The 23,121-nt window shown below is 43.3% G+C and overlaps 1 protein-coding gene across 5 annotated transcripts in view; it reads left to right on the forward strand.

The window, feature by feature from the left end:
* Positions 1–23,121, forward strand: part of sox6 (SRY-box transcription factor 6) — a 142,727-nt gene that overhangs the window by 109,205 nt on the left and 10,401 nt on the right. For all 5 annotated transcript variants that reach the window (XM_071906405.1, XM_078291699.1, XM_078291607.1 and 2 more), the window contains 3 exons: positions 8,812–8,961; positions 11,466–11,646; positions 11,951–12,138. In XM_071906405.1, coding sequence (XP_071762506.1) covers positions 8,812–8,961; positions 11,466–11,646; positions 11,951–12,138 — 519 coding nt within the window. The remainder of the gene's footprint in view (positions 1–8,811; positions 8,962–11,465; positions 11,647–11,950; positions 12,139–23,121) is intronic.

Consider the following 23,121-nt stretch of genomic DNA (forward strand, 5'->3'; position numbering starts at 1 on the left):
AATAGTTATTAGAGGGAATGAGAATCACTCTGGTTGCCTTAATCGTCTCCCACTGAATTTATCAGGAGACAATTGACTGTGTAAGCAAAGAATGTTCCTCTTATTGCTTTTATCTAGTGTTGTACTGTAATATTTTTCTATCAGCGGGTTTGTTTCATCTCTGTGAGGCAAGACAATTAAAAAAAAGGACTGAACAAAAATCTGAGTAATTTTAATGTGTGTATAGTGTGAGCACACTTTTAGGTATGTGATACATAGGGAGAAACATAGGGAGAAACTGGGCATGGGTGTTGAGGCAGAGAAAATGTTGGGATAGTCTCCAAGCCCTACAGGCTCCTCCAGGACTATTCTCACACAGCGTTTAGAGAAGCTGAACCCAGGTCAGGGGCTAACCTGAGGCCATATTGTTTAATATAGATAATTATCTGCCTTCTATCCTCCAAGTCATTACTATTATAATTACTACCGTTATCAAGCCCTCTCTCAACCCGTGCGTGATCTTTGTTTCCGAACTGATGATATGTATTCCCTTGGTTACTTTCTCTGACTTGTATTTACATAACAAACACACGCGTGGTAATGGGAGGCTGAATAACAACCGCACTTATTCTATTATCACTACTGCCTGCTTGCCTTTCTAATTATCAAAGTGTCCTTTGCAGTCCTGTGAGATATGAAGATAGATAATATTTTTCAAATTGACTTAATCATAAATGTTTAAGCCCATTTGAATCTAAATATAAGTGCTGTTCAAAAGGGAAAGATGATTTAAAAAAAAAATAGCACATTGCTCTTTACTTAAGGCTTATGGCCACTGTTGCTTTGTCAAGTACAGTGATAAGTTGTTGAAACCAATAAAACTTAATGTTCCTCAGCAGCCAGAAGTATGAGGTGAAAGTCTCTCCTCTTTGATACATGTGGCATTTGTCCTTCAGAGGTTACCACTATCAGTGTTAATGAGCCTTGGCAAGTTCTAACAATGCTTGCAGTTGGATCTGAAAAGCTGTTCTTCATTATGCAGCCATGAGAAGAGCTACAGTATCAGAGGCAATGTAAGGTGTGCAATGAGGCTGCTCATGTTTAAGAAGGCTGTGAGTATATGTATGTTTAGTGTATATTTGTGTTTCTCAGTTTGTGTATCACAGGGAAGTCCATTGGAAAGGAGTGATGGTTTAGATAGGCCTGCTGAGTCTATTTATAGTGGTGTATGAGGTCAGATGGGATAGTCATATATCTGAAGGTTAGGGTGAGGAGGGGAGAGGGGTCTGAAGTCATTAATTCTGATTATGTATCTAACCCTGGGAATGGGCAAAAACAGAGCCTCCAAGACCATGACTTGGCTGACCTTTACAGAACACAGTAAACAAAAAGAGGTGCATTTTCCATTAATTGAAGTCTGTCGGCCTGTCACATATTCCGCCTGCTGGCTGCTATTTACCCTGCATAGAGACTCCCCTTAAAACAGCAAGGCAAGTCAAACATGCCCTTTTCTCCATAGCCGGGATCAACAAACCATGTGACTGCCACCACTTCCTCTACAAAGCACTGGGAGCCTGCTATGATTAAAAACATCATATCAAGCCAGACATGGAATTGATTAAGTTAGAGTTGTCTCCTCCTTTTTACAGCGATAATAGCATTAGCACCCATCTTCCTCAGCCTTGCAAATGAAACTACTGAACACTATATGCCAATGGAGAGCAGTGTGTGTGTGTGTGAGAGAGACACACACACTAAGGGCTCATGAGGACAAATGAAGCAGGCAAACTGTTCTTGTCGTAAACAATAACAACGGCACAACAACAGCACAACAAAGAGGAGTCATGTAATTTGTGGTGAAAGGAGATGCGGAGACACTTTGTCTGGCACGTAGGGCAGTGATGCACCAGTGGTCACGTTCTAGATGTGTCTCCGGGCCCTGCTAATGAAAAACATGGGACAGCTACTTGGAAAACAACACACTATGTATGATCTTTCAATTTGTAATTTAAAAGTTAAAGAAAAAAGAGTCTTGCACTGTAAGCCCATGTGGAATAAAAACCCTAGGATGCTAATAAAATAAAATAAATCTGGTTTAAGCCTGGCCTGGCACTTATTGTCCGTGCAAATATTTGAGCAAAGCCTCTGGTGTGAGGGTATGCTTTTGGGCGTGATCACCACTTATGGTCATATTACTGAGTTTGGTTTTCATGCATCATCAAGCAAGACTGGGTGATAGGGTCACCCACAGCCCTCTCAGAACCCTCCTAACCATCCCAGCTCACCTCCAGCCCCATTCTTCATCTCCCACACGCATAGCTACACACAAACACCCACACACACATACGGCTGCATTGGCTCAGCCCCCCTAATTAAAATATCTCCTCCTGTCAGCTGCATGGCAAGGTATAATTTTCACCAATTTACTCAGTTTAGATTGTGAAATATATGAACCTTAAAAATTGTCTTATTGGAAGAATTAATTCCCACAATGCAGCAGAGGTAATGTGATCAGCCATCCAGTCAGAGAGGCTAGCCGCTCCGTCAGTCTTAATGTTGGCCACGTAGCCTCCTCACAATCTCCTCTGTCATAACAGTCTGGGATCCTCTCTCCCCCGCCTCTCTGCCCTTTCTCTCCAAGAGAAGAAAACCCAGCAAGGTAACAAAGGTTTAGAGCTGATGGATGTAAATGAATCTTCCTGGCTGCGTTTGAGTGTTGGAGACTGTAATTTGCTTGTCAATACAGGGTGGTGGCGTCACTCTGGTGGCTGGCAGTGTGCAAGTGGCTGTCACCAGGCATTGCCGTACCACAGGGCAATTTCACTCAATGTTTCCCTGACAGATTGGCTCTCGTCCTCAACTCACAGGAGAGGAGGCGTGTAAACTATCCCAGCGCGACATGCCCCTCTTCATTAGTGCCCACACAGAGCCGGGATGAGCCCAGGACCAGCAGGAAACAATGGCTCCATCCCCGACTGTCCTTCCCTGATTACAACTGACACCTCTCACCTCACACAGGAAATTGTGCTCAGATTGTACCCCAATCCGTCCGGACACCTACTATATTCAATTGAGTGAAGAGACAAGAGGGGAATTTCCCTAATTCCACAAAAGAATTTTCTATTTGGGCTAGCACTTAATTTGTTGTTTGTACACTATCCCTCGCATCAATTGCCAAGTGAAAAACAATTTACTTAAAGCCAATATGAACTTGATATATTGCCCCTCCTTTTTAGCAGAGCAGTAAACAGGAGGAGGACCTTTAAGACAGGCCTGTTTTTTATCATTGGAAGCAGACTTTGGGGTTTAAGCCATTTTAAAGAAAGCATTATTGGATAAAACAGAACATCTGGGTTCTCTATATGTAGCATCACTGTTAGGACTAAATAAATAGAACCCTCTGCTTTCACTCAGTCAAAGCTCCATTTTCTCCCTATCTCTTGCTGTCTCTGTCTTGCTCTTTCCCCATCTCCCATCTACATCCCGCTCCACCTCTAAGTGTCTTAGTTTGTGCATTTCTCTCTCGATTACTCGCATTTCTTTTCTCTCGTTCCGTCTATATGTCACTCTTGTTCCCTTTCTTCTCTAAATTGTGCAGGCCCGACACATCCTTATGCTTTACAATATTGGAAGTTGAACTGCTTGAGTGGTGACTATACACTGCAATTACCATCCATCACATTGGCTAAGGCATCTTTCTAGGCCCGTGATAAACCTAGGCCCAGCCTCAGCTCACGCTCCCACTGTAAAGAAGAAAAGCAGCCCACATGCTCAGTGACAACTGGACCACATCTCAAGCAGACAGACACATCTGAAGGGGGCACTCAGTGGCTTAGACGGCTGGAGTGATAAGGACGAGAGTTACAGTCAGGAACAAACAGGAAGAAAGGAGGAGAGCAGCAAACCACGCATTATCTTTTGTTTGGATGTAAATGCCTGTGTAGTACAGATGTGAAGAAACCGCTTCCATCATTAACAAGTGAAGCACTTTTGACTTTGAAAGAGAGAGAGGAGGAGGGGTGTGGAGGAGGGGAGAAAAGAGAGAAACAGACGTACTGTAGAGAGCAGCTGTTTCTGTGTTTACGAGCAGAGGAGCCTGGTCTTTGAAGGTAACCCAGAGCAGTGCAGCAGCGCTAGCTGTGTGTGGAGAGCTGGCTAATAGGACGGCTAGGTGAGCAGCTGGATAGAGGCAGTGGTGAACAGAGGGACAGATGGACAGATAGACTGGATAATGCAGTGAGCAACACTGAATGGGAGGGCTGGCTCTGGGGCCCCTGGGCCTGGAGAACTCACACACACACAGACACAGCCCTCTTCGTATAAGTGTGTGAGAGACAGATAGTGTGGGAGAGAGAGAGAGGGAAATAGAGAGAGAAAACTGATAGAGAACAACAAACTGTATAGATATGAAGAGAGAGAGAGAGAGAGAGAGAGAGAGAGAGAGAGAGAGAGAGAGAGAGAGAGAGAATCAGAGAAAAAGCAAGAGGAGGGAGGAGGGGTTAGAGGGGAGCAGGTTGGGTGCCAGCAGATGAGACAGATGTTGGGCCATACTGGAAAGCATCGGCACAGTGCACCAGGACGCCTTCCTCCACTCCTGACATCTGGGCCTGGCCTGGGTCAGCCTGCCTGGTCGCCCTGGGCAATGAGCCTGTACAAGCCTTGTGGCAAACGGGGCTGGCGCTGTGCTGCCTTTTAAATGGTGCGGTGCATTGAAGCACAATTAATGCCCTCATATCCAGCCCAGTGCTCAGCTCCAGCTAGACAGAGGTGAATGAGACATTGACAGACAGACAGACACACACACACAAACAAACAAAGAGAGAATGTGGTAGTCATAGGATAAGCAATTCACAGATTCACGTAAATTGCCGAAATAATTGCAAACTGCAAGTAAAATACAGAGTTAACTGTTGTTTAGCATTGTTGTGGTTTCAAGGCAATTTGTTAGTCTTTATTTTCTGATTCTTTCTGACTGAGTTGCATGACAGGCCTCATTTGTAAATGTGCAATGCACCATCATGGCTGGCAGCAGGAAAGCTGACAAAAATCTGCCGCTGTATTTTCCAGCATCTGTTGCTGTGCTGTGGCTCTGCCTTTCTTAGAGAAAAACAAGATGCACACTTGTTTTTCCACAGAATGTTTTTTTTTCTCTTTATAGTACCCACGGCCTCCTCCCTCTGCTCCCAAGTCCAGTGTTTGCAGGAAAATAAAAAAAAATCGCAAAGTTACATGGAAGTTATTAGCAAAATTATTTAGTCATATGTTTTTCTTATAAATAGATGACATATCGAGCTACCGGCTTTTTTGTTTTTTTACTGAAAGACAGAAGCTGCCAGACTTTATTGTGTATCATACTGCTGAGATGTCCAACATCATCAGCAGAGTGTGTAATCTCAGTTTAATGTTGTCGCAGGCAGAAAAGTGAACCTCCCCGTTTAACCTCTGCTGCCTCCAGAGGGCTTGTTTTTAATTACCAGAGGCTAACAGGCTGACCTTGGGCGTGCTGCGCTCACTTGGAATCCATGCTCGCTGAGATCTGCTCCGCTCTATTGGGAGACCGGGAGCAATGGGGTCAGAGAAAAGGCCTCCGTTTTTGTGTGTGCTTGTATGTGTGTGTGTGTTGTGTTTCTGTTTAGGGAATTAGTAGCATCTTCAGGAGGAAGCAGACAACAGAACCTATCTATCTGTTTGCCGTACAGAGGCACAGGAAAGGGCCAAAGATTACCAGACACCGTGATGCACAAAAACAAAATAGTGTACTGTAACAGTAGATCAACAGCAGCAATAATCAACAGCAACATGTACGCCTTTTACAATAGAAAATGGCATTGAACTGCCTCTGCCACAAGATACCTTCAAACAAATAGAAAACAAATAATATAAGATTAGGACATATTTTCTTTTGCCATATTTCTTTCACTTCTCTGCTTCCATCGTTTTACACCCACATTGCAATCCCATTAACTATCATGTTCATTTTTGTTGCTATTTTCTCCCATTATGTAAACTGTGCCTCAGTGTTCTGCTCCCTGGCTTTTCATGAAGTGAAGCATTTACATGTTTTAAATGTATTTGTTTTTGTGGTCAAATGAGACAGTGCAGGGAGAACCACTATGGGGTGAAGAGTGCAGAGGGAGAAGGGAAGAGAGAGAGGCGGAGGGAGGGACCGGGGCTCCACCCAGGCTTTCGCCTGCTCCTCCAAGAACCCGGTCACTGCACTGACTTTCAGCTTGACCCTCATTACCATGCACCTTCTGCTGCCCCCGCCTGGCAAGAAGATGTGGAGTGGGGGCTATTCGATGCGAAAGTGTCTACTGGGAGAGGCAGGCAGATGTCCTCCGCTTAGGGGACTAGAACATGTGTCCGAGCGTTGGCGAAAGGCAGCATCACTCAGCCTGTCTCTTGTCTATTTAACCTGGCCTCTTTGGCGCCACACTGCCTGTTTGACTGACAACTTTCTGTACCCTTTCTTGAGGTTGTATTTCAACTTCAGCGACTACTGCGAGTCACACAAACATGCTCCACCATACACATCTGAGTGGACAGAGCAAATTTTGCAATCCATTGGAAATTTACTCTTTGATATCTTGCTCAGAGACAATGCCACATAAAAAAAGGCCCCAGACTCCATACATTGAGCATTGAAGACGTGGCAGCAATTCATGTCTGTCCTTGAGCAGCGTATAGTGGGTTAACTCCCCTTTCATCTGCCTTTCCTCCTGATTGTATTTATTGTTCTTTGGCTCTTGGAGGCTGTTGCTGGGTACAACCGTTGCTTCTCACCCCGTGGCACTGACCTGCTAATCAGTGCTGAAAAAGGGCAGCCTGACTGCCTCTAATTTGAGGCAAAGTCTAATTATGCTCTTTTTCCGGGACAATAAAGTTCTTCCCACTCAAGGTCAGGGGCATGCCCGTCGACAGGCCTGTTAGCAAACATCTGTCCAGCAGACTCAGCTTCCGCTCCTCTACCAAGACTCATGTGTAGCCTGGAGTCACAGGCAGTGAATGGAGACTCCCTCTCTTTCTCTCTCTCTCTCTCTCTCTCTCTCTCTCTCACTCTCACACACACACACACACACACACGGAGTGCCTTTACCATTGACATTAACTAAGAGACTAGCTCAGATGAGAGGAAAATAGAGTTGGGTCCGCTCCTGTGTCCATTCCTCTCGGAGACAAAAGGCTGTTTGTGAGGGAGGTGGGGGCAGTGCTATCATTGTGGGAACATAATCAGTCTGTCATTTCCGCTGCCCATGTGCTGTTGTTATCCCCAGGTCCCCTGGAAGAATGGACCTTTTGTACTGCCGCTTATGTGGCAGCGATAAAGTTTCTTACAGGGGCGCATACGTGTTTATATCTGGAGATATGTGCATGGACATAAAGTGCTTTGTTTGGCTTTAGTCTGCGTCTGCACTGCCGAAGGTGGGGCACTTAGGCCACCGGGGCTGGGTTGCTTTTTCCATCCACACAAATGCAGTCTGTATGTGGCCAGTCAAACCAGGAAATGAGACAGGGCATGCTGATTGGCCATAGGAAGAGAAATTAGATTCTCCCTGACAGCACCATCTGACTGAATAACACAACAAACCAAAAGGTTTACCTAGTGTGAGGATAGCAGGCCAGTGGGGGAGTTATGGGGTGCTATCTGTCTGATGAGGAGAGGTCTACAGCTGTATATAGAGTAACACTCTTTCTCTAAGGGGGTGGTTTCAGACAGCAGCTCTATTTGACAGACCCCTGCCATTTGCAGCAGGAGACAAAAGCCAATTTCATCACTTACCTGGTGGCCAATCAATACTGACCTGAGGCAGAAAGAAGTCTAGGCAATGCAGGAGGGCTCTGTAGTCACAGAAAAAAAAAGTAGTACAAAAATCAAAATCAAACATCAAATGTTTCCAGTCTGGACTATTTGTTTCAGGTTTACTGATATTCAGAAGCTAAATAGCACAGAACTTAAAGTAAAGTCAAGACGTTAAACTGTAATTTTATCCAGGATAAAGGATATGAATTACTTTGTCAAAAATTTGATCCAACACACAATTAGTAATCTGTGGCTCACCAGATTTTTTTAATACTTCCATACCCTCATATCAATGTCCCTAACCACTCCTTACAGTGTATGCCACATAATCAGCCCAGCGGTAGAAATGTAAATTGAGCTTTCAGAGTTCAACCCTGTCAGAGGCACAACTGTTATTGAGTGCTTCGCCAGTCATTTGAACCACACGTTTGTGTGGTAATGTCACCAACATTTGGACAACTTACTGATTTAACGCCAAGGAAAATAAGAGTGATGACATCAGTGCTCTTTGTGCAGGTTTCTAAGCCTTAATAATGCTTGTATTTAACATATTCTGTGATGAGAATCCAACTGAGGTTGGGTTTCTAACATTGTGGGATGGTGGGTGAATGAGACTGTCTCACGTGGCTGTGTGGAGACAAATCACAGGCCAGAAACTTCAATAGGAAGCTGTGTAGATCTAGAGAAATGAGAGATCTTTGCTAACACACTTGCGTCCAGTCGGCAAACTTTTCTCTGTGATGAGTGGAAAATAGGGGCTCCAAGTATTTTGAATGAAAGCCATCTCTGTGTGGTTTTTAAGACTGCTGTCTCTCTCTGGGTTCAGCCTTTGAAATACAGTTAAGACCTTTGATGGAGGTTCTCTGCCAGCCTCATGGAAAGAGAGGAAAGACGTAAAAGAGAGAGAGGGAGATGAAGGCAGACAGAGAGGCAGAGAGAGTTCTAGGGAGAGGAAAAGAGAGAATATAAAACTTTGAATGTTTTCTGGATTTGGATGTTAACGCCTTGCGGGTTTCTCCACCTCCCTACAGCAACTGTATGCCGCCCAGCTTGCCAGCATGCAGGTCTCTCCTGGAGCCAAGATGCCCCCACTCCCCCAGCTCCCCAATGCTAGTGGGCCCATCTCTCCCTCCTCTCTGAAGAATGACAAGAGATCCTCCAGCCCCGTCACTCAAGTCAAGGTACAACCCCCGATTCCTTCAACCGTTCACACCTCCTCCCCATCCGCCAACCCAGGCCTCGAGTGGTACTTGACCTAGCCTAGTTGGTGCTGCCTCAATAAACTAGCAACCAGTATTACTACTCACTACTTCAGCGTTACAGCGGGCCATAGCTGAGCCCAGCTTCTAGCAGGCCATCAATCTGTGGGGTTTTAACAAGCCCCCCTCTCTCTCAACCAGAACTCTGTGGACATGGTTGCTATGGCTCTGGGTGCTCCAAGCAAGTAATTTGTGGAACACATGGTTTCTGATCACAAAGAAACCGATTTTTTATCTATTTTTTTTTTTTTTTTAACAACCATTGGAACAAAACCATTACGACAGAAAGATAAACAGTGTTATGCAAATGCTGACTAAAGTGAAGCAAAAAGTAGGATTGATGACCCTTTTTTTGCCTTGTAAATAAACCAAATACAGGAGGTATTTTGTGCTGCTGTATGGCATGGATCCACTAGACCTCCACACAGATGAGAGGGCATATACATCATCCCCACTCACTAAGGCCATAATCAGAAACATACGTCCATTTGGAGTAGTTTAGCTTAATAATATCACAATGGAGAAGGGACATAAATCATGTTATTAAATGGTAGGACAGCACTCTGGTATTCTCTTCAGGACTCTCTCTCTCTCTCTCTCTCTCTCTCTGTCTCTCTCTCTCTCATACACACACACACACACACACACACACACACCATCCCTCAGGCCTGCTGCCCCCTGGGATTTTGATCCAAAGATTGCCATCAAACTGACTCAACACTGTCCTTTGATCAAATGAATGCCATTCGCTATTTACCAGATGAGGTGGATGCCATTTAGAGCAGTATTGCTACAAACTAGCTCTAGTCATGCAAAATATTGCTAAATATTACAAAATTAAGAACTTAAACTGATAGGAATTAAACCTAAATGGAAAGTAAATATATCCTGGCATCCCCCCATCTGTATCCACACTTAGATGGAATTAGATTGCCTTTAGTTTTGTTTGTCTGCTTTCAGCTTCACTGCATGACAAACTGTTATTGGCACAGCAATAACAAGGCCTTGGGGCAGTCTATGCTTGAGCCATATGTTTGGACAAGGAGACACTTGGGCTTTGAAAAAGACTCTGTTAACGACAGCATGAGCCCTAATCTCATTTAAAAGACTGCTGTATACACAGGGCGATTTATACTGCGCAAAGTGACATTTCTCTTCTGGGATCTGGGATACGCATGTTTGACTTGTTTCTATTCCGAATCAGTCAGTATTCATTGTATTTAAGCAAATCCTCTGTGCACATTGCAAACTTTTTGTGTGTCTTGGCTTACGGGACAGTTTGCTCATCATCTTGGCATTTTTGTCTCTCAAGTGATGGAATGTCTGATCATAGATTGATTATATCTTTAATTTCTTGAAATATTTTATAAAAAATATTTTATTAAATATTGAGTCCATTCCTTTTGGTCTTGTGTGCTTTTCACCATGACTTTTGCACAACTACTGTAGATTACGCACAGATTGAGGATGATGGCTCATACAGGTTACTCTTGTTTCTTGTGTATTTATGCTACCTATTCATAAGCAATATTTACATACGTCCCTACAAAGATTGGCACAGCTGGAAATAAACACAGCTGCTTGGGTTCACTTTTTCAAATGTTTTAAGCAAAGGAGCAACTTCTGACATGCATGGCCATTGCCTTCCATTGGTGTGTTTGTAATACTTCCACTACCATCTATTTAGGTTGCAGGTACCCTTAGATAAACAATGTTTGGTCCCAGTAGGTGAACTGCTGATGACAGCACCCTGGAGAATACTGCTGTTCATCTCTCATCATCCTCAATAATGCCTTACTGCTTTCCACAAGGCTGCAACCAGCCCAGGAAATACAGCACTGAATACATGTATCCTCCTCTGACCTGTCACCTCAGAACTAAACCACTTAGAGTTTTTTTTTTTTTTTTTATCACATTATATATTATAGGAATTGTTATCAAAGCAAATGATAAAACCAAGTATGCACAAATGAGGAAGGGAATTAGGAAACAAGTTAATGAAGTAGATAATGTAAGTCGACATCTGATGAATGGAACAGCTGTCTTTGATCATCGGCACCGCTGTTATCTGGTCATTATTTATTCTTCGAACCAGAGTGCAGAGACAGAAAGCAGGGAGGAGGAGAGGGAGAACAGATGAAGATGTACAGAGAGGCAGAATCTGCTTTAATTAGTGTGAACAAAGGCACTGGGCAACTGTGAGGAAGACCGTAATGGCACAGTTCCTAAGGATGAATGAGGAGAGGAGAGGAGAGGAGAGGAGAGGAGAGAACCAGAGAGGAAGCGTGGGTCAGGGTAGGGATCCTGTAATTAACCGGGAACAGAGCAGATCTGTGCCGTCTGGGAATGCTGCGCTCCTCCAAAAGGGGTGGGGGCCACCTATTCACATCTGTCTTCTCTCATTCCCCCTATCTCTGCTGCCATAGGAGGAGGGAACGCAGCCCCTCAACCTGTCCGCCCGGCCCAAGACGACAGACCTGGTCAAGTCCCCCACATCCCCGACACAAAACTTGTTCCCTGGCAGCAAAAGCAGCCCCAACAACCTTATCGGCAAGGGCGGTATCCCCAGCCCCCTCGGAGGAGGACTGGGTCGTGGTTCCTCCCTGGGTAAGACCGCAGACTGCCTCCGCTTCTCAAGCTCGATCCCACACAAGCACTAGGCCACATATACACAAATGTACACCGTTTAAACACACACTTACACACTCCACATCCACGGAGGAAGAAGGAGGACCTATTACAGGGTTTTGGTGCTTCATATCTGACAAATGAATGCTGCTGTCAAACCTGCAGCGGTCAAGTTATTTTCTGGAGTGTGTGTTCTAACAGGCCATTTTACTGTCTTCATCCCATTCCTCCCCAACCTCCACTATGTGTGCGTGTGTGTGTGTGTGTGTGTATTTGTGTGCAGACATCCTGTCCAGCCTAAACTCCACCGCGCTGTTTGGGGACCAGGATGCGGTGATGAAGGCCATTCAAGAGGCCAGGAAAATGAGGGAGCAGATCCAGAGGGAACAGCTGCAGCATCACCAGCAGGGCATGGAGGCAAAGCTCTCCGCCCTCAGCTCCATGGGCCTCAACAACTGCAGAGTTGACAAGGTTAGGACTGCAATCAAATAGCCATAGTCTTTCTCTCTTTTATCCTTGCCAAGTCCCCATTATGCAGGTCCTCTCCATCCCAAACTGTTTCCTGTTTTCACGGGACTTTTACACTGCTATACCAAATAATTAGCAACACACTATATAGAGCAAAAAACAACCCTTCAACCACACAGAGAGTTGGTAGTCATAGTTGTCCATGAAAGTAGTGGAAAAAACAAACTAGTAAATAAACTGGAACACAGTGATTTTGATATAGCAGTAATTCTTAAGACCAATATTTTTCTTTAATCCCTGTCCAGGGTGGTCGTATTGATTGGCATTGGCATATTTAGTGTGTATACGTGTGTTTACACAAACGAGTGTGAGTGTGTGTGTGTGTGTGTGTGTGTGTGTGTGTGTGTGCGTGTGTGTGTGTGTGTGTGTGTGTTTAGAGGGCTTGGTGTTGTTGATGTTGGTGTGAGGGCCGTGACAGGCCATGGCAGTGCCCGGTGTGGGTTAAGAAGACTCTGAAGTCTCTGCCCAATTAAAGCAGACTTGCAGCCCTCTCCGTCCCTTGACACGGGACAGGGCTGCTTTGTACCAGGAGCACACACTCCCAGGGATTCCCTTTAAAAATATCTTCAATCGATGAGTCAATCAAGGAGAGAAAAAAGCTGTCCTCCTCCCTTCAGTTTGATGCCATGTTGCCAGTTGGCTGTGAGGAGCAGGCAGGAACTGGGAGCGATGCTCATTAATATTTCAGCACCTGACACTTTCAACCAACAGCCTCAACTAGGTCAATGTATATGTAAAAAAGTCAATGAATATCTATTTTGATTTCCCTCTAATTTGGTGTTTGGAGGAGATCACTGTCTATGCAGGTGGCAATCATCTATGCTCTCACTGAAGTGTGGCAAATAAATTGGTGCGGCCCACAGAGAGGTTGCAGAGAAACAGAGTCTCCCCTAATCTACTTACTAACCAAGGACTAATGTTAGACTAACATCTTAACAATAATGATCCATTCTATAATCCCTATTTATTTCTTTCAAGCGTCTATGATACGTTTACTAGGACACATTTTCTCCTTAACTTTGAAGCAAGCAAAGAGGCACAGCATCTTACACACATCTTTAAGTTGTTAGCTTTTTTCCTGTTATTGAATCTCTTTGTTCTTTTCCCGCTAAGTGGGCCATGGCATGTGAAACTTTTAGCACGAGTGTGTGTGAGGCCTGTAAGTAAACACCCTTATTTCCACTCAGTCACTGTCTGTGACAGGAGCCTGAGCAGCTCCCTGCCTCCCTACCTCTAAGGTGAGCCTGTGGTCAGTCAAGCAGCAGAATCTGCCATGACATGAAAGCAATACTTGAACAATGCCTGTAAAGAGCCATTTTCAACAGGCAACACACACCTACAGCCACATTGTTCTTAGCAGGTAGAGCTTAACGCCTTTTTACTCCCTGCTTAGTCTTTAGTTGGATTCAGTTTTGTCTCCCCTGAATTGTGGACCTGTCTGCTCAGCCTGTGTTAAAGCTATCATCTCAGGTGAGGTGAATGGGTTTTCTTAAAGGGATCCTGTGCTTGACATATTCAATCACTCCTCACCTGTAATCTACCTTTTAACTCTGTTTGCTGCCCGAGGAGAGAGAGAGACAGACAGAGAGACAGAAAGAGAAAGAGAGAGAGATGGTACGTAAATGTAAAGTAGCAAGTAAATAAAAAAGTAAGTAAAAGTGCTACATAAATTAAGTTTACTATAAAAGTATAATAAGGAGGGAATATACTTAGATGTAAGATTGAGTTAAGGCTGGGGAGGCTGGCACTGGAGGATCGCAGCACTGACAGCAAACAGGTAGAAACAACAAATAATAATTAGGGGTACTATAATGTTGAAAATACGACTGGTATGTTTGGGTTACTGCGTTGCTTGTGGTAACTGTACGCACCAGACACTCCCTCTTTTGGGAAGTCATTTAAGCCCAACGCCTTTGTTTGTGTGTGCATCTGTGTGGGTTTTTTCTCAGGTAATTGTCTACAGGATATCAAACACATTGGTAACTTTCTTGGGTGAAAATACCCAAGAATGTTAGTAAGTGAAAGCTGCCATAGCTTTACCAGAGGTAATAAGTTTCTGTTTTCATTACAATGTCATTTATACGTCCCGTTAAATGACACCTTAACTGAGCTCATGCTTGACTCTCTGGCTCCTGCAAATCAGAGTGAGATACTATCACCTCTTACTTTCAGTGACACTGCCCCTATTAGGGTGGTGTGAAATTAGAGGCATGCTTTACCAAGTCAGCTAAAAGAATTACCCCATCATCTTCATCCTTCTGCTGCAATAAAGAACAGTAGGTTGTAATTCAGCGGTGAGGTGAGAGAGAGAGAGAGAGAGAGAGAGAGAGAGAGAGAGAGGAGAGAGAGAGAGAGAGAGAGAGAGAGAGAGAGAGAGAGAGAGAGAGAGTCTTCTGCTGATACAAGCCAAAGTCTAGAGCGGTTTGAATGCCCCAGATAAAAGCTTTCACTTTGGTCAGTTTCAGAATATTAATATTTCAAGCAAGTGCCTCACCTGACATAAATACGGTGTGGTCTTTAATAGCTCCCCTCCCAGTCTCTTGTTTGGAAGTTTATCATAGTGAGAGCTTACATGAAGAAGATTCTGGAAAGGTAACATAAATGGGATTAAGGAGAGGTTAAGATCATCTAGCGTGGCTGTTAGAGGGGGATATTAAATATTGATTTATCCCAGTGTAATGACCGGGCAGAGGAGTGGGTCTAAGTGCTGCTTACAGATGGATCAATTCATCTTTTAATACAAAGTGTGTCCGTACAGTACAATGCATCCCTCCCTAACCTTTATTACTATGACTCCTCTCTCTCTCTCCCTCTCTCTCCCTCCCTCTCTCTCTCTCTCTCTCCCTAGCCATTGACCTAGGAGATAGATCAGACTCTCTGTTCTACAGTATACAAGCCCTTTACTTGAGGACATGTAAAATATTCATGCTTTACAGGAGCGTATTTTCTTGCTTGTCTTTTTATTTGTCTGTTTTTACTATAGACCATCAGTACAATAAAACCTTTTACAACCCTCCTACAATTTACCTGTTTGAAATATTTATGTAAAGGTATTATTGTCTGCAGAGGGCAATTACTTTGTTCCATTATTTACCATCTCCTCCTCACCCAGTGGAAGCTTTTATCTAGAGCTAGCCAGGATGCCTACAGTCAAATACATACCAATCCATTTGTAACTCTTGGAATTGTTTCCTGCTATTATGTACTATAACTATAACTGGATACGCTATTTTCCAGGGTCATAGTTGAATAAAAATATCAAGCATCTGTACAGTGCCCTACTCACACAGCAGTTGGATGCAGAGTCATAACATTGCTGCACGGGCAAATTGAATATGGCCAATAGGTCAGAGTTATTTTCCCAGAAATGTAATGTATTACTATGAAATGTTCACAATCCAGCAGTAAAAGCAGTGAAACATAATCAGTAAAAAAGTGTAATTCCAAAAAGTCCCAAAAGTGTAATAATTCCAAGGTATAAATTGGCCCTTGCTGCACTTATTGTAGTCATACAGTATGTGAACCTTCATAACTAACTGATAGGAGCTTTTCTGTAGATGTAACCAGCAGTAACATGGAAAAAGCAAACCAAAAGTCAGAGTGGAAATTCACAAGGCTGTGAATTCTATTCATTCATCCATCTTATCAATACATTAATGAGAGCTGTTCAGAGGGGGTCAGCTAGCTTCTTTGCCAGCATACACAGTAGGTGCTGCTAGCTCTTGTTGTGGGCATTAAGTGTGTGTTTCATGTAATTGTCTGTACCGTTAAAAATGAGCCAGCTTGATTCCTCTTACCCAGAAATCACTGAGAAATGGTACAGGATTGATTCAGTGTTTTCAACTTCAGGAAACTGTTGCTTCCATGACGAACGAAGCAGCATTTTGTTTTTGCTTCATAATTTAAAGTTCCTGCCACCATGTCAGCGCCAAAAAAACTCTCTGAGTTAGTGAATCCTTGACTAACGCTGACGTGGCGTCCAATCTGATTGGTCAGAAAAAGCCTACCAGAGATGAGAGTCAACCAATGGCCGAGCAGAGAAGAAGAGATAATACTCTTATCACCAATTGGGCCAATGACTGACCAATCAACTCGTCTTACAAGCCCTGGGACATTGGTCAGTCCTTCTTGTCAAGCCCTGTAAAGTCAGGTGTGGCAGATTTCTGGACTGATGAATCCTCTTCTCTCGTCTTGGTTCTGATAGTAACTGAACACATGATGCCCTGGAGGTTCGGCGTAGAGATAAAATATATTCCTCTGCTGACATGTCCCAAACTGGAATCAAAAGGTGAAAGGCCAGTGTATTAACCTATTGAACTGCCCTCTTCTGCCCTGCAACCCCTCCTCTCTTCAATATTGATGACTGCAATTGTCCATTTCCCGTGTCCCGAAGCTCAGCCTCTAAATATTCAAACGGAGCTTATACTGGTGCTCCACAAAATCCTGACTGCTAACCTATTGGTTATAGTGGTTATACTGCTCACTCCTGTGCGTGCGTGCGTGCGTGTGTGTGTGTGTGTGTGCACATGTGCGTGCAGGCTCGCATGTGTGTGTGTGTGTGTGTGTGTGTGTGATGCCAGGGCTCTATTCAGGCAAAGCCCTCACAAAGACTTTGAATATAATCTTGTCTGGTCTGCAGCCCTGGAAGCAATTTTCTGCTCCTTTTCGACTGCTGTCTTGGAAATTGCAAACCAAGGCGTTTTGGCTGCAATGTAAATCCTTGGCATACAAGGGTTTGCCCATCCAAATTAGATTATGCTCAGCTCCCAGACACTGGCTGTAGCCAGCAAGTGCTATTGTGAAGATTGCTTACATTAATGCTTTGTCCAATTGTTCACATCTGCCAAAAGAATAAAAATAGTGTATGACTCTGGATAATATGTGCCTGTGTGTGTGTGTGTGTGTGTGTGTGTGTGTGTGTGTGTGAGTGTGTGTGTCCAGTTGTGTATGTGTTTGTGCCTCCAGTGTCTGTGTGTGTGGGCTCCTGTCCCAGGTCAGGTCTTTTGCTCTGTCTCGTCTCTCCTCCAGAAAGACATCAAGACTGCATCTTGGTTGGGGCATTTGGCTGAGGTAGCTCCATTATTTTCTACAGTTGTCATTTTACATGGTGAATTTCTGGCCTGCAGCAGTCGCTCAGAAATGTTACTGGCCCTGGTGGCTAAGACCTGTAATGCTGTGCTCACTGCAAGGTAAGCACAACAAAAGACAAGGGAGAGAATAGGCCACAAAGGGCCATTTATACTCTATGGTATTGTTGCAGTGGGCACATAATGGCTCTAGTGTCCAACAAGTCATAGGGTTTTGTCCATATGTGAAAGGGGTTTGGGTAATGCTCTAACGTACTGCAGTTTGCAACCTGGAGTGTTTGATAAGGCAGGAGATCTGAGCCCAACTTAACAGTCCCTGGAGGACCTAGTGAACAGTTCAGGATCATTGAGAGCTGGAAACCCATAAAATACATGATCTCAACACAAATGTTCTCAGCACAGTGTAGAAGAACATAAAAAACGGAGCATTCTGTCAGGAAGACCTTCATAGCGCAGAGATGGCAACACGTAAAACTCCTGTACAAAAGGACGTGTCATTTTTAGTCTAATTGGAGTCAACACACATTTGTAATACTTTTCAGGAAACACAAAATATGTTAATTATTATTTACAAATGATGTGTTAAAAATAACACAAATGTGTTGTCACATTATTTTGTGTTGCAACTGAAGTTGAACGGTCACATTTTGTGGGTTTGACTTGTTTTGCCTCCAACAAAAAAAGAGCTCATCCTGAATAATGATATTATATTCTGTCATTAAAAACAAACAATAAAAAATAAATTGGCATAATGCCCAGAGTAGGGTTAGCTCAGCTATCTTTTACATACTTTAAGCCCCATAATTAAATTAAAGGCTGTTCTTTTCTCTGTTTTAAACAAATGAGGTGATGCCCTGGCAGTACCAATGGGACTGGAATAGCTGGCCATCTCTGCTCTGTGTGATGTAGAGGACGGCTGCTATAGAACAGATGCCAGCCTGTTGTGGCTGCTACTGTTGATTCTGCTGCTGCCGCCTGCATTAGCTTTAGCAAAGGGGGAGCTCCTGGTAAAAAGAGAGCAAGAGTCTGCATGAAAGGAACTGTGGGCTTACCGCACGGCTGGATGTACTTAACATTTAAATGGTTCAAAACTACCAACTACTGGAAAGCTGCAGACTTATAAATAACATTGCAACTGGTTACAATGAAAATACAAAACAGACGAGGAGCTGAACACAGAGGTAGCTATGTAAAAGTGCATGTTAAAGTGCAGTCTTTGTCTCCTTCAGGGCTGGGACAGATTGTTGAGGGTTTCAGTTTGAGGGCCTCAAAGTCTCAACTTGGGGCTATAGACCACAGTGATGACTGACACTTGATACACAAAGCCTTGTATTGTGGTCAGAGATCCATGGCCTTCAACTTGCTACATACCAGGTGTGTGCTATAGCCAGAGCCAGTTCAGCACATTAAGCAACATAAGTGGCTGTTTAGGGTCCTGCAGCTGATAAAGGCTGGAAAAAAAAAAAAAAAAAAAAAAAAAAAATATATATATATATATATATATATATATATATATATATATATACATACACTGAATATAAAAATATATATATATGATAATACAATTTCCACCATGAAGGAAACATGGACAAGATTCAAACAATAGTTTAGAGATCGGGGAAATGTAGCCAGTAACTGCTGTGCGATTGCACATAAATGGCTAAACATGTAATATACTATACATATATGGCCAAAGCATAACCAGACTATTAAGTGACTTTGATTGACATTTAAAAAATCAGTTCACTTTGTGCTCGAAGCCACACAGCTCCAACAAAAAGATATCATTGGTTCACTAATACTTATTGAAGGATAAACATTTTGACTTTATTTAATGATAAATTAAAACAAAACATGAACTGAATATGAATTGAAACATGTTTTGAGCCTGGCCCAAAGTCTAGAGATGGCCCTGGAAATTCAACATGCAGCAAGGCCTGGTTTGTCTGTTTTTTCACCAAGGTATTAGCAGTACCTGGGTCTGAGAAAAAGTATGAGCTAACTCATGGATTTTGCACCTGTCTGGTTTGATTATTGCCTGGTTCAGTCAAGCATCTCTTCACCTTGCCCTAGCTCTTTTACTAAAGTAACATCAGAGTGAGGTTTTTTTTTACTTTTTTTACTACCTAAAGCCATAGACAGTATTTTCTCTGGAGTGCTAAGTGGTGCATCAATTTCTTAACATGGTATCTGAAAAGTTTATGTGCAGTTACTGTTGCAATCATCTAAGTCAAGATAGTTTTCATTATACTATGTCATGCCTCAACCTGACTCAACAAACTTGCCTGTCTAATCAGTCCTGCCTGTTTAATTAGTCCATGCTGATCCGCACCACAGTCTACCTCATTGCGCTGTGTATTTTACTTTCATCTGTATTTGAACAATCCAAGGCCATATGGCTTTGCCTATAGCCGAGGGCTATTTATAAAGGAGAGAGTGAAGGAGTGTCAGGATTGGCAATGTAATGCGTAAATACAGGGCAGAAACAGGCACAATGCACAGGGCCGTCCGCCACCCGCCTCTGCCCAGAATACACCCTGTGGGCAGAGCAGCAGGCCTCCGGCACATGTTCTGTGGCCAGGCAGATTAAAGCTCTCTTTACAGCACTGACAAGGGCTCTCTTGGGTTCCTCGCACAAGAAGTTCCACAGACTCTGCCATCCATCCTTTCTCTCTCTCTCTCTCTCTCTCTCTCTCTCTCTCTCTCTCTCTCTCTCTCTCTCTCTCTCTCTCTGTCTCGCTCAAGACTCATGACTTCACTGGGCAGCCATGTGCAGCTGAACAAAATGCGTCTGTTACCAAACTTTACAGACAAAGACTGCGCAGGCAGGGCAGATGAGATTATTGTGGGTGGCATTTTTCCACTACAGCTTGGAGTGCACTGCTATAATTTTAGTTGTGGGATGGAGAGCTGCATGCTGAAGTCATTTGAGGGAGGGACCAGTTGCTTGCCAGCGGTCGTGGTCAGAATGGGAGGGGAACAATGTGTACTGTTACATCTTTTGTGTCCTCTCTCTTTCTCTCTCCCTCTTCCCCTCACTCTTGCTTTATTCTTGTTCCCCGTGTTTGTTTTTTTTCTTCTTTTTTTTTAATAAATCAAGAGATTCCCTCACTTTTCATTGCACTCTATTTTACCCTTTCTTTCTCAGTCGCTAAATCCTCAGCATTTATTTTTCTGTATTTTTCTTATTGAAGGCCTTCTGCTGTACTCTACTTTATGAATACCTTTTACATCAGCCATATATTGGTGTGATCTCTCTCTCTCTCTCCCCCTCCCCCCCTCTCTTTCTCTCTCTCTCTCCTGGCAGGATTGCCAGCATCCCTAGATACTGCATGTCCTTTGCTACTCTTCTGTGTCAGAGTGATCAGTAAAAATTTAATGACACTATAAAATAATAAAAGTGCCATTAATTTATCACAGCACTTGATGCGTGGGCAGTAAAGAAGCATTAGTTCACTGAATATTTTCAAGCCTTTAAACAAAACCCCCGATGTTGTGCATATAATTTATGGCCCTAATTTCAACTATAATTCTAATTCACAGATATAAATTATCAAACTTATAACCAATAAGTATATTAAAGTCACTATATAAAATTTTATGAAAATTTGTGGTACCATATTGCACAGATAGTCTAATGTTAATTAGCATAGCTAACACAAGGAAAGGGAAATTTACTGTAACTACACCTTTACGATATCCAAGTATGTAAAAGCTGGCTCATATTCATGCCAGCCTATTCTAAATAACCCCTGTAAGCACAAATGTGTATGATACATACACATTAGACAATTTGTATGATCACAGACAGAAATCATGTTACCACATGATTCTGTCAAATGAAGAATGCGCAAACAAGAGCCTCATTCAGGCTCGTTCAATGTTGTTCCCAGCTGCCTAATGCGCTGATGCTCACTAATCATATGACTTTGTGTGGTGGAGAAAGAAGTTCAGCACCAAGCTAGTTATTAATGAAATTCATTGATGGATGGCCCCTGTTCTCTCTCCTTCTCAGCCCAACATGATGCTTAATGATCATGAGTTTATAAAAGGACTTGATTGATCAGGAGGGACCAGCGGAGCACAGGAGAGGGAAGAGATGGCTAATTTATTACAGACTTCCCCCTGAACGCCGTGTCTTCCTGGTGGACTGTCCAAGTAGCATCCGAAGCAGCACCATTGCCCACCCAGCTAATCGCACATCAGTCACTTTGTCATCGGGCTGCTAGCTTCTTTCATTAAGTGCAATAATGTGGCTGGGTGATGAATACAGCTGTGTGTGTGTGTGTATGCGTGTGTGTGTCACTTCACACAGAACGTGGCACTGAGAAAGGCACCGCACTCCATCTTCTCTTTACAAAGCGTCCTCTTGCCCAGCAGGGACCACCACATATGTCATAATTAGAAAACACTTAAGTAAGCAAAGGGCCGTCAGATAGACAGGCTCTAATCACAGGCCATAAGCAGGTAGTGGTTAATTGTATATCAGAATCACTCAGCTGGCCATAAATAATGACTGCTCCTTCAAGTATGATGGTAAATTGCAGTGCTCTTTCTGTCTCTCTCACAGTCTTTTCTTTTGAGAAATAGTTCTTGAATAAATAAAAGCATGAGGAAAATCAAAATACTGTGAAAGGCCTCAAATGGACTTGAACTATCTTCATCCTTCATCTTGTCATCCTTTTCAACCCTCCAGAAAAGGGTTGTAAGAAAGAAATAAAAAAACATTTTAGACAGATATCTTAATTATCATATTTTTTCATATTTTTCATTTTTTCCAATATTTTTTCAATTACTATTAGCTATTGTTGCCAACATTATTTTATTTATCAGGAAAACACAGCAGTATGAATCAGATACAATAGTATAGATAATTTCTTTGGACTTATTATTTTCCGTTTATTTAATGTTTTAGCACCTTCCTCTATTAGAAAAAAAAAAGATAAACATACATAAACTCCCATGTGGGGGAAAAGTGGAAAACAAACAAAACGGTGAAGGAAGCACAGAGAACACAGGGGCTGAAAGATTAATGTGTGTGTTGGTGTCGGTGTCGGTGTGTGTGGCAGGGGAGCTGTTAGTATTGTGTTGGGACTCCACCTGAGTATCTGTTCAGACTGCGTGTGATAGGCATGCTCAGAAAAGAAAGAGGGATAGGAGGGGTCAGCGCAGACAGTGCACCTTTGGCAGAGATTGAACGCTCACCCTGGGAGTAAAACAAATGCTCTCTTCTGAATGGCGGCAACATGCCTGCTTTTAGTGTCGTCCAGGCGAAACCTAGGGGGGAGAGATTATTTGTATCATGCAGAGTCAAAGTGTCCATCTCCTACTTGAGTCTTTAGAGAGGAAGACAGCCCTGTGCTAATGCCCTGTGTATTCACTGAGGAACTAGGTCATTCAACAATGGAGCCAGCAGCAGTCGGCACTCTCCCCTTGCATAATACATTAAGTGTAATGTGCAGCAACTATTCAGAGGCCCCCCGAAAGCTGTTATTTTATTCTGTAAATGCACACGGACATGACATTTAATATTGTCACAGAGCGGTGAATGACAGGGTTTCATTGTGCGTCAAGTACAACATGATGCCAAGTTTAATCTGAGTACAAAGCGACATGACAAACGGGAAAACACGGTGTGTTCTCCAAAGCATGAACTCTGAATAAATGATGGGCGCTGAGCTCTGGGCGCTGTAGACTGGAAGGGAGGATGTAAGGAGAAGATTACAGAGGAAAATCTGAGCACTGCAAAGAGGGCCACGGCCCCATTGTGTGCTTGGGATCACAAAGTATCCCTCTGTAAATCTATTTACAGCACCCCTGGCCCTCACTGTCTCTCTAC

This window comes from Centroberyx gerrardi, chromosome 1, assembly GCF_048128805.1.
Source record: "Centroberyx gerrardi isolate f3 chromosome 1, fCenGer3.hap1.cur.20231027, whole genome shotgun sequence".
In the NCBI taxonomy this organism is placed as follows: Eukaryota; Metazoa; Chordata; class Actinopteri; order Beryciformes; family Berycidae; genus Centroberyx; species Centroberyx gerrardi.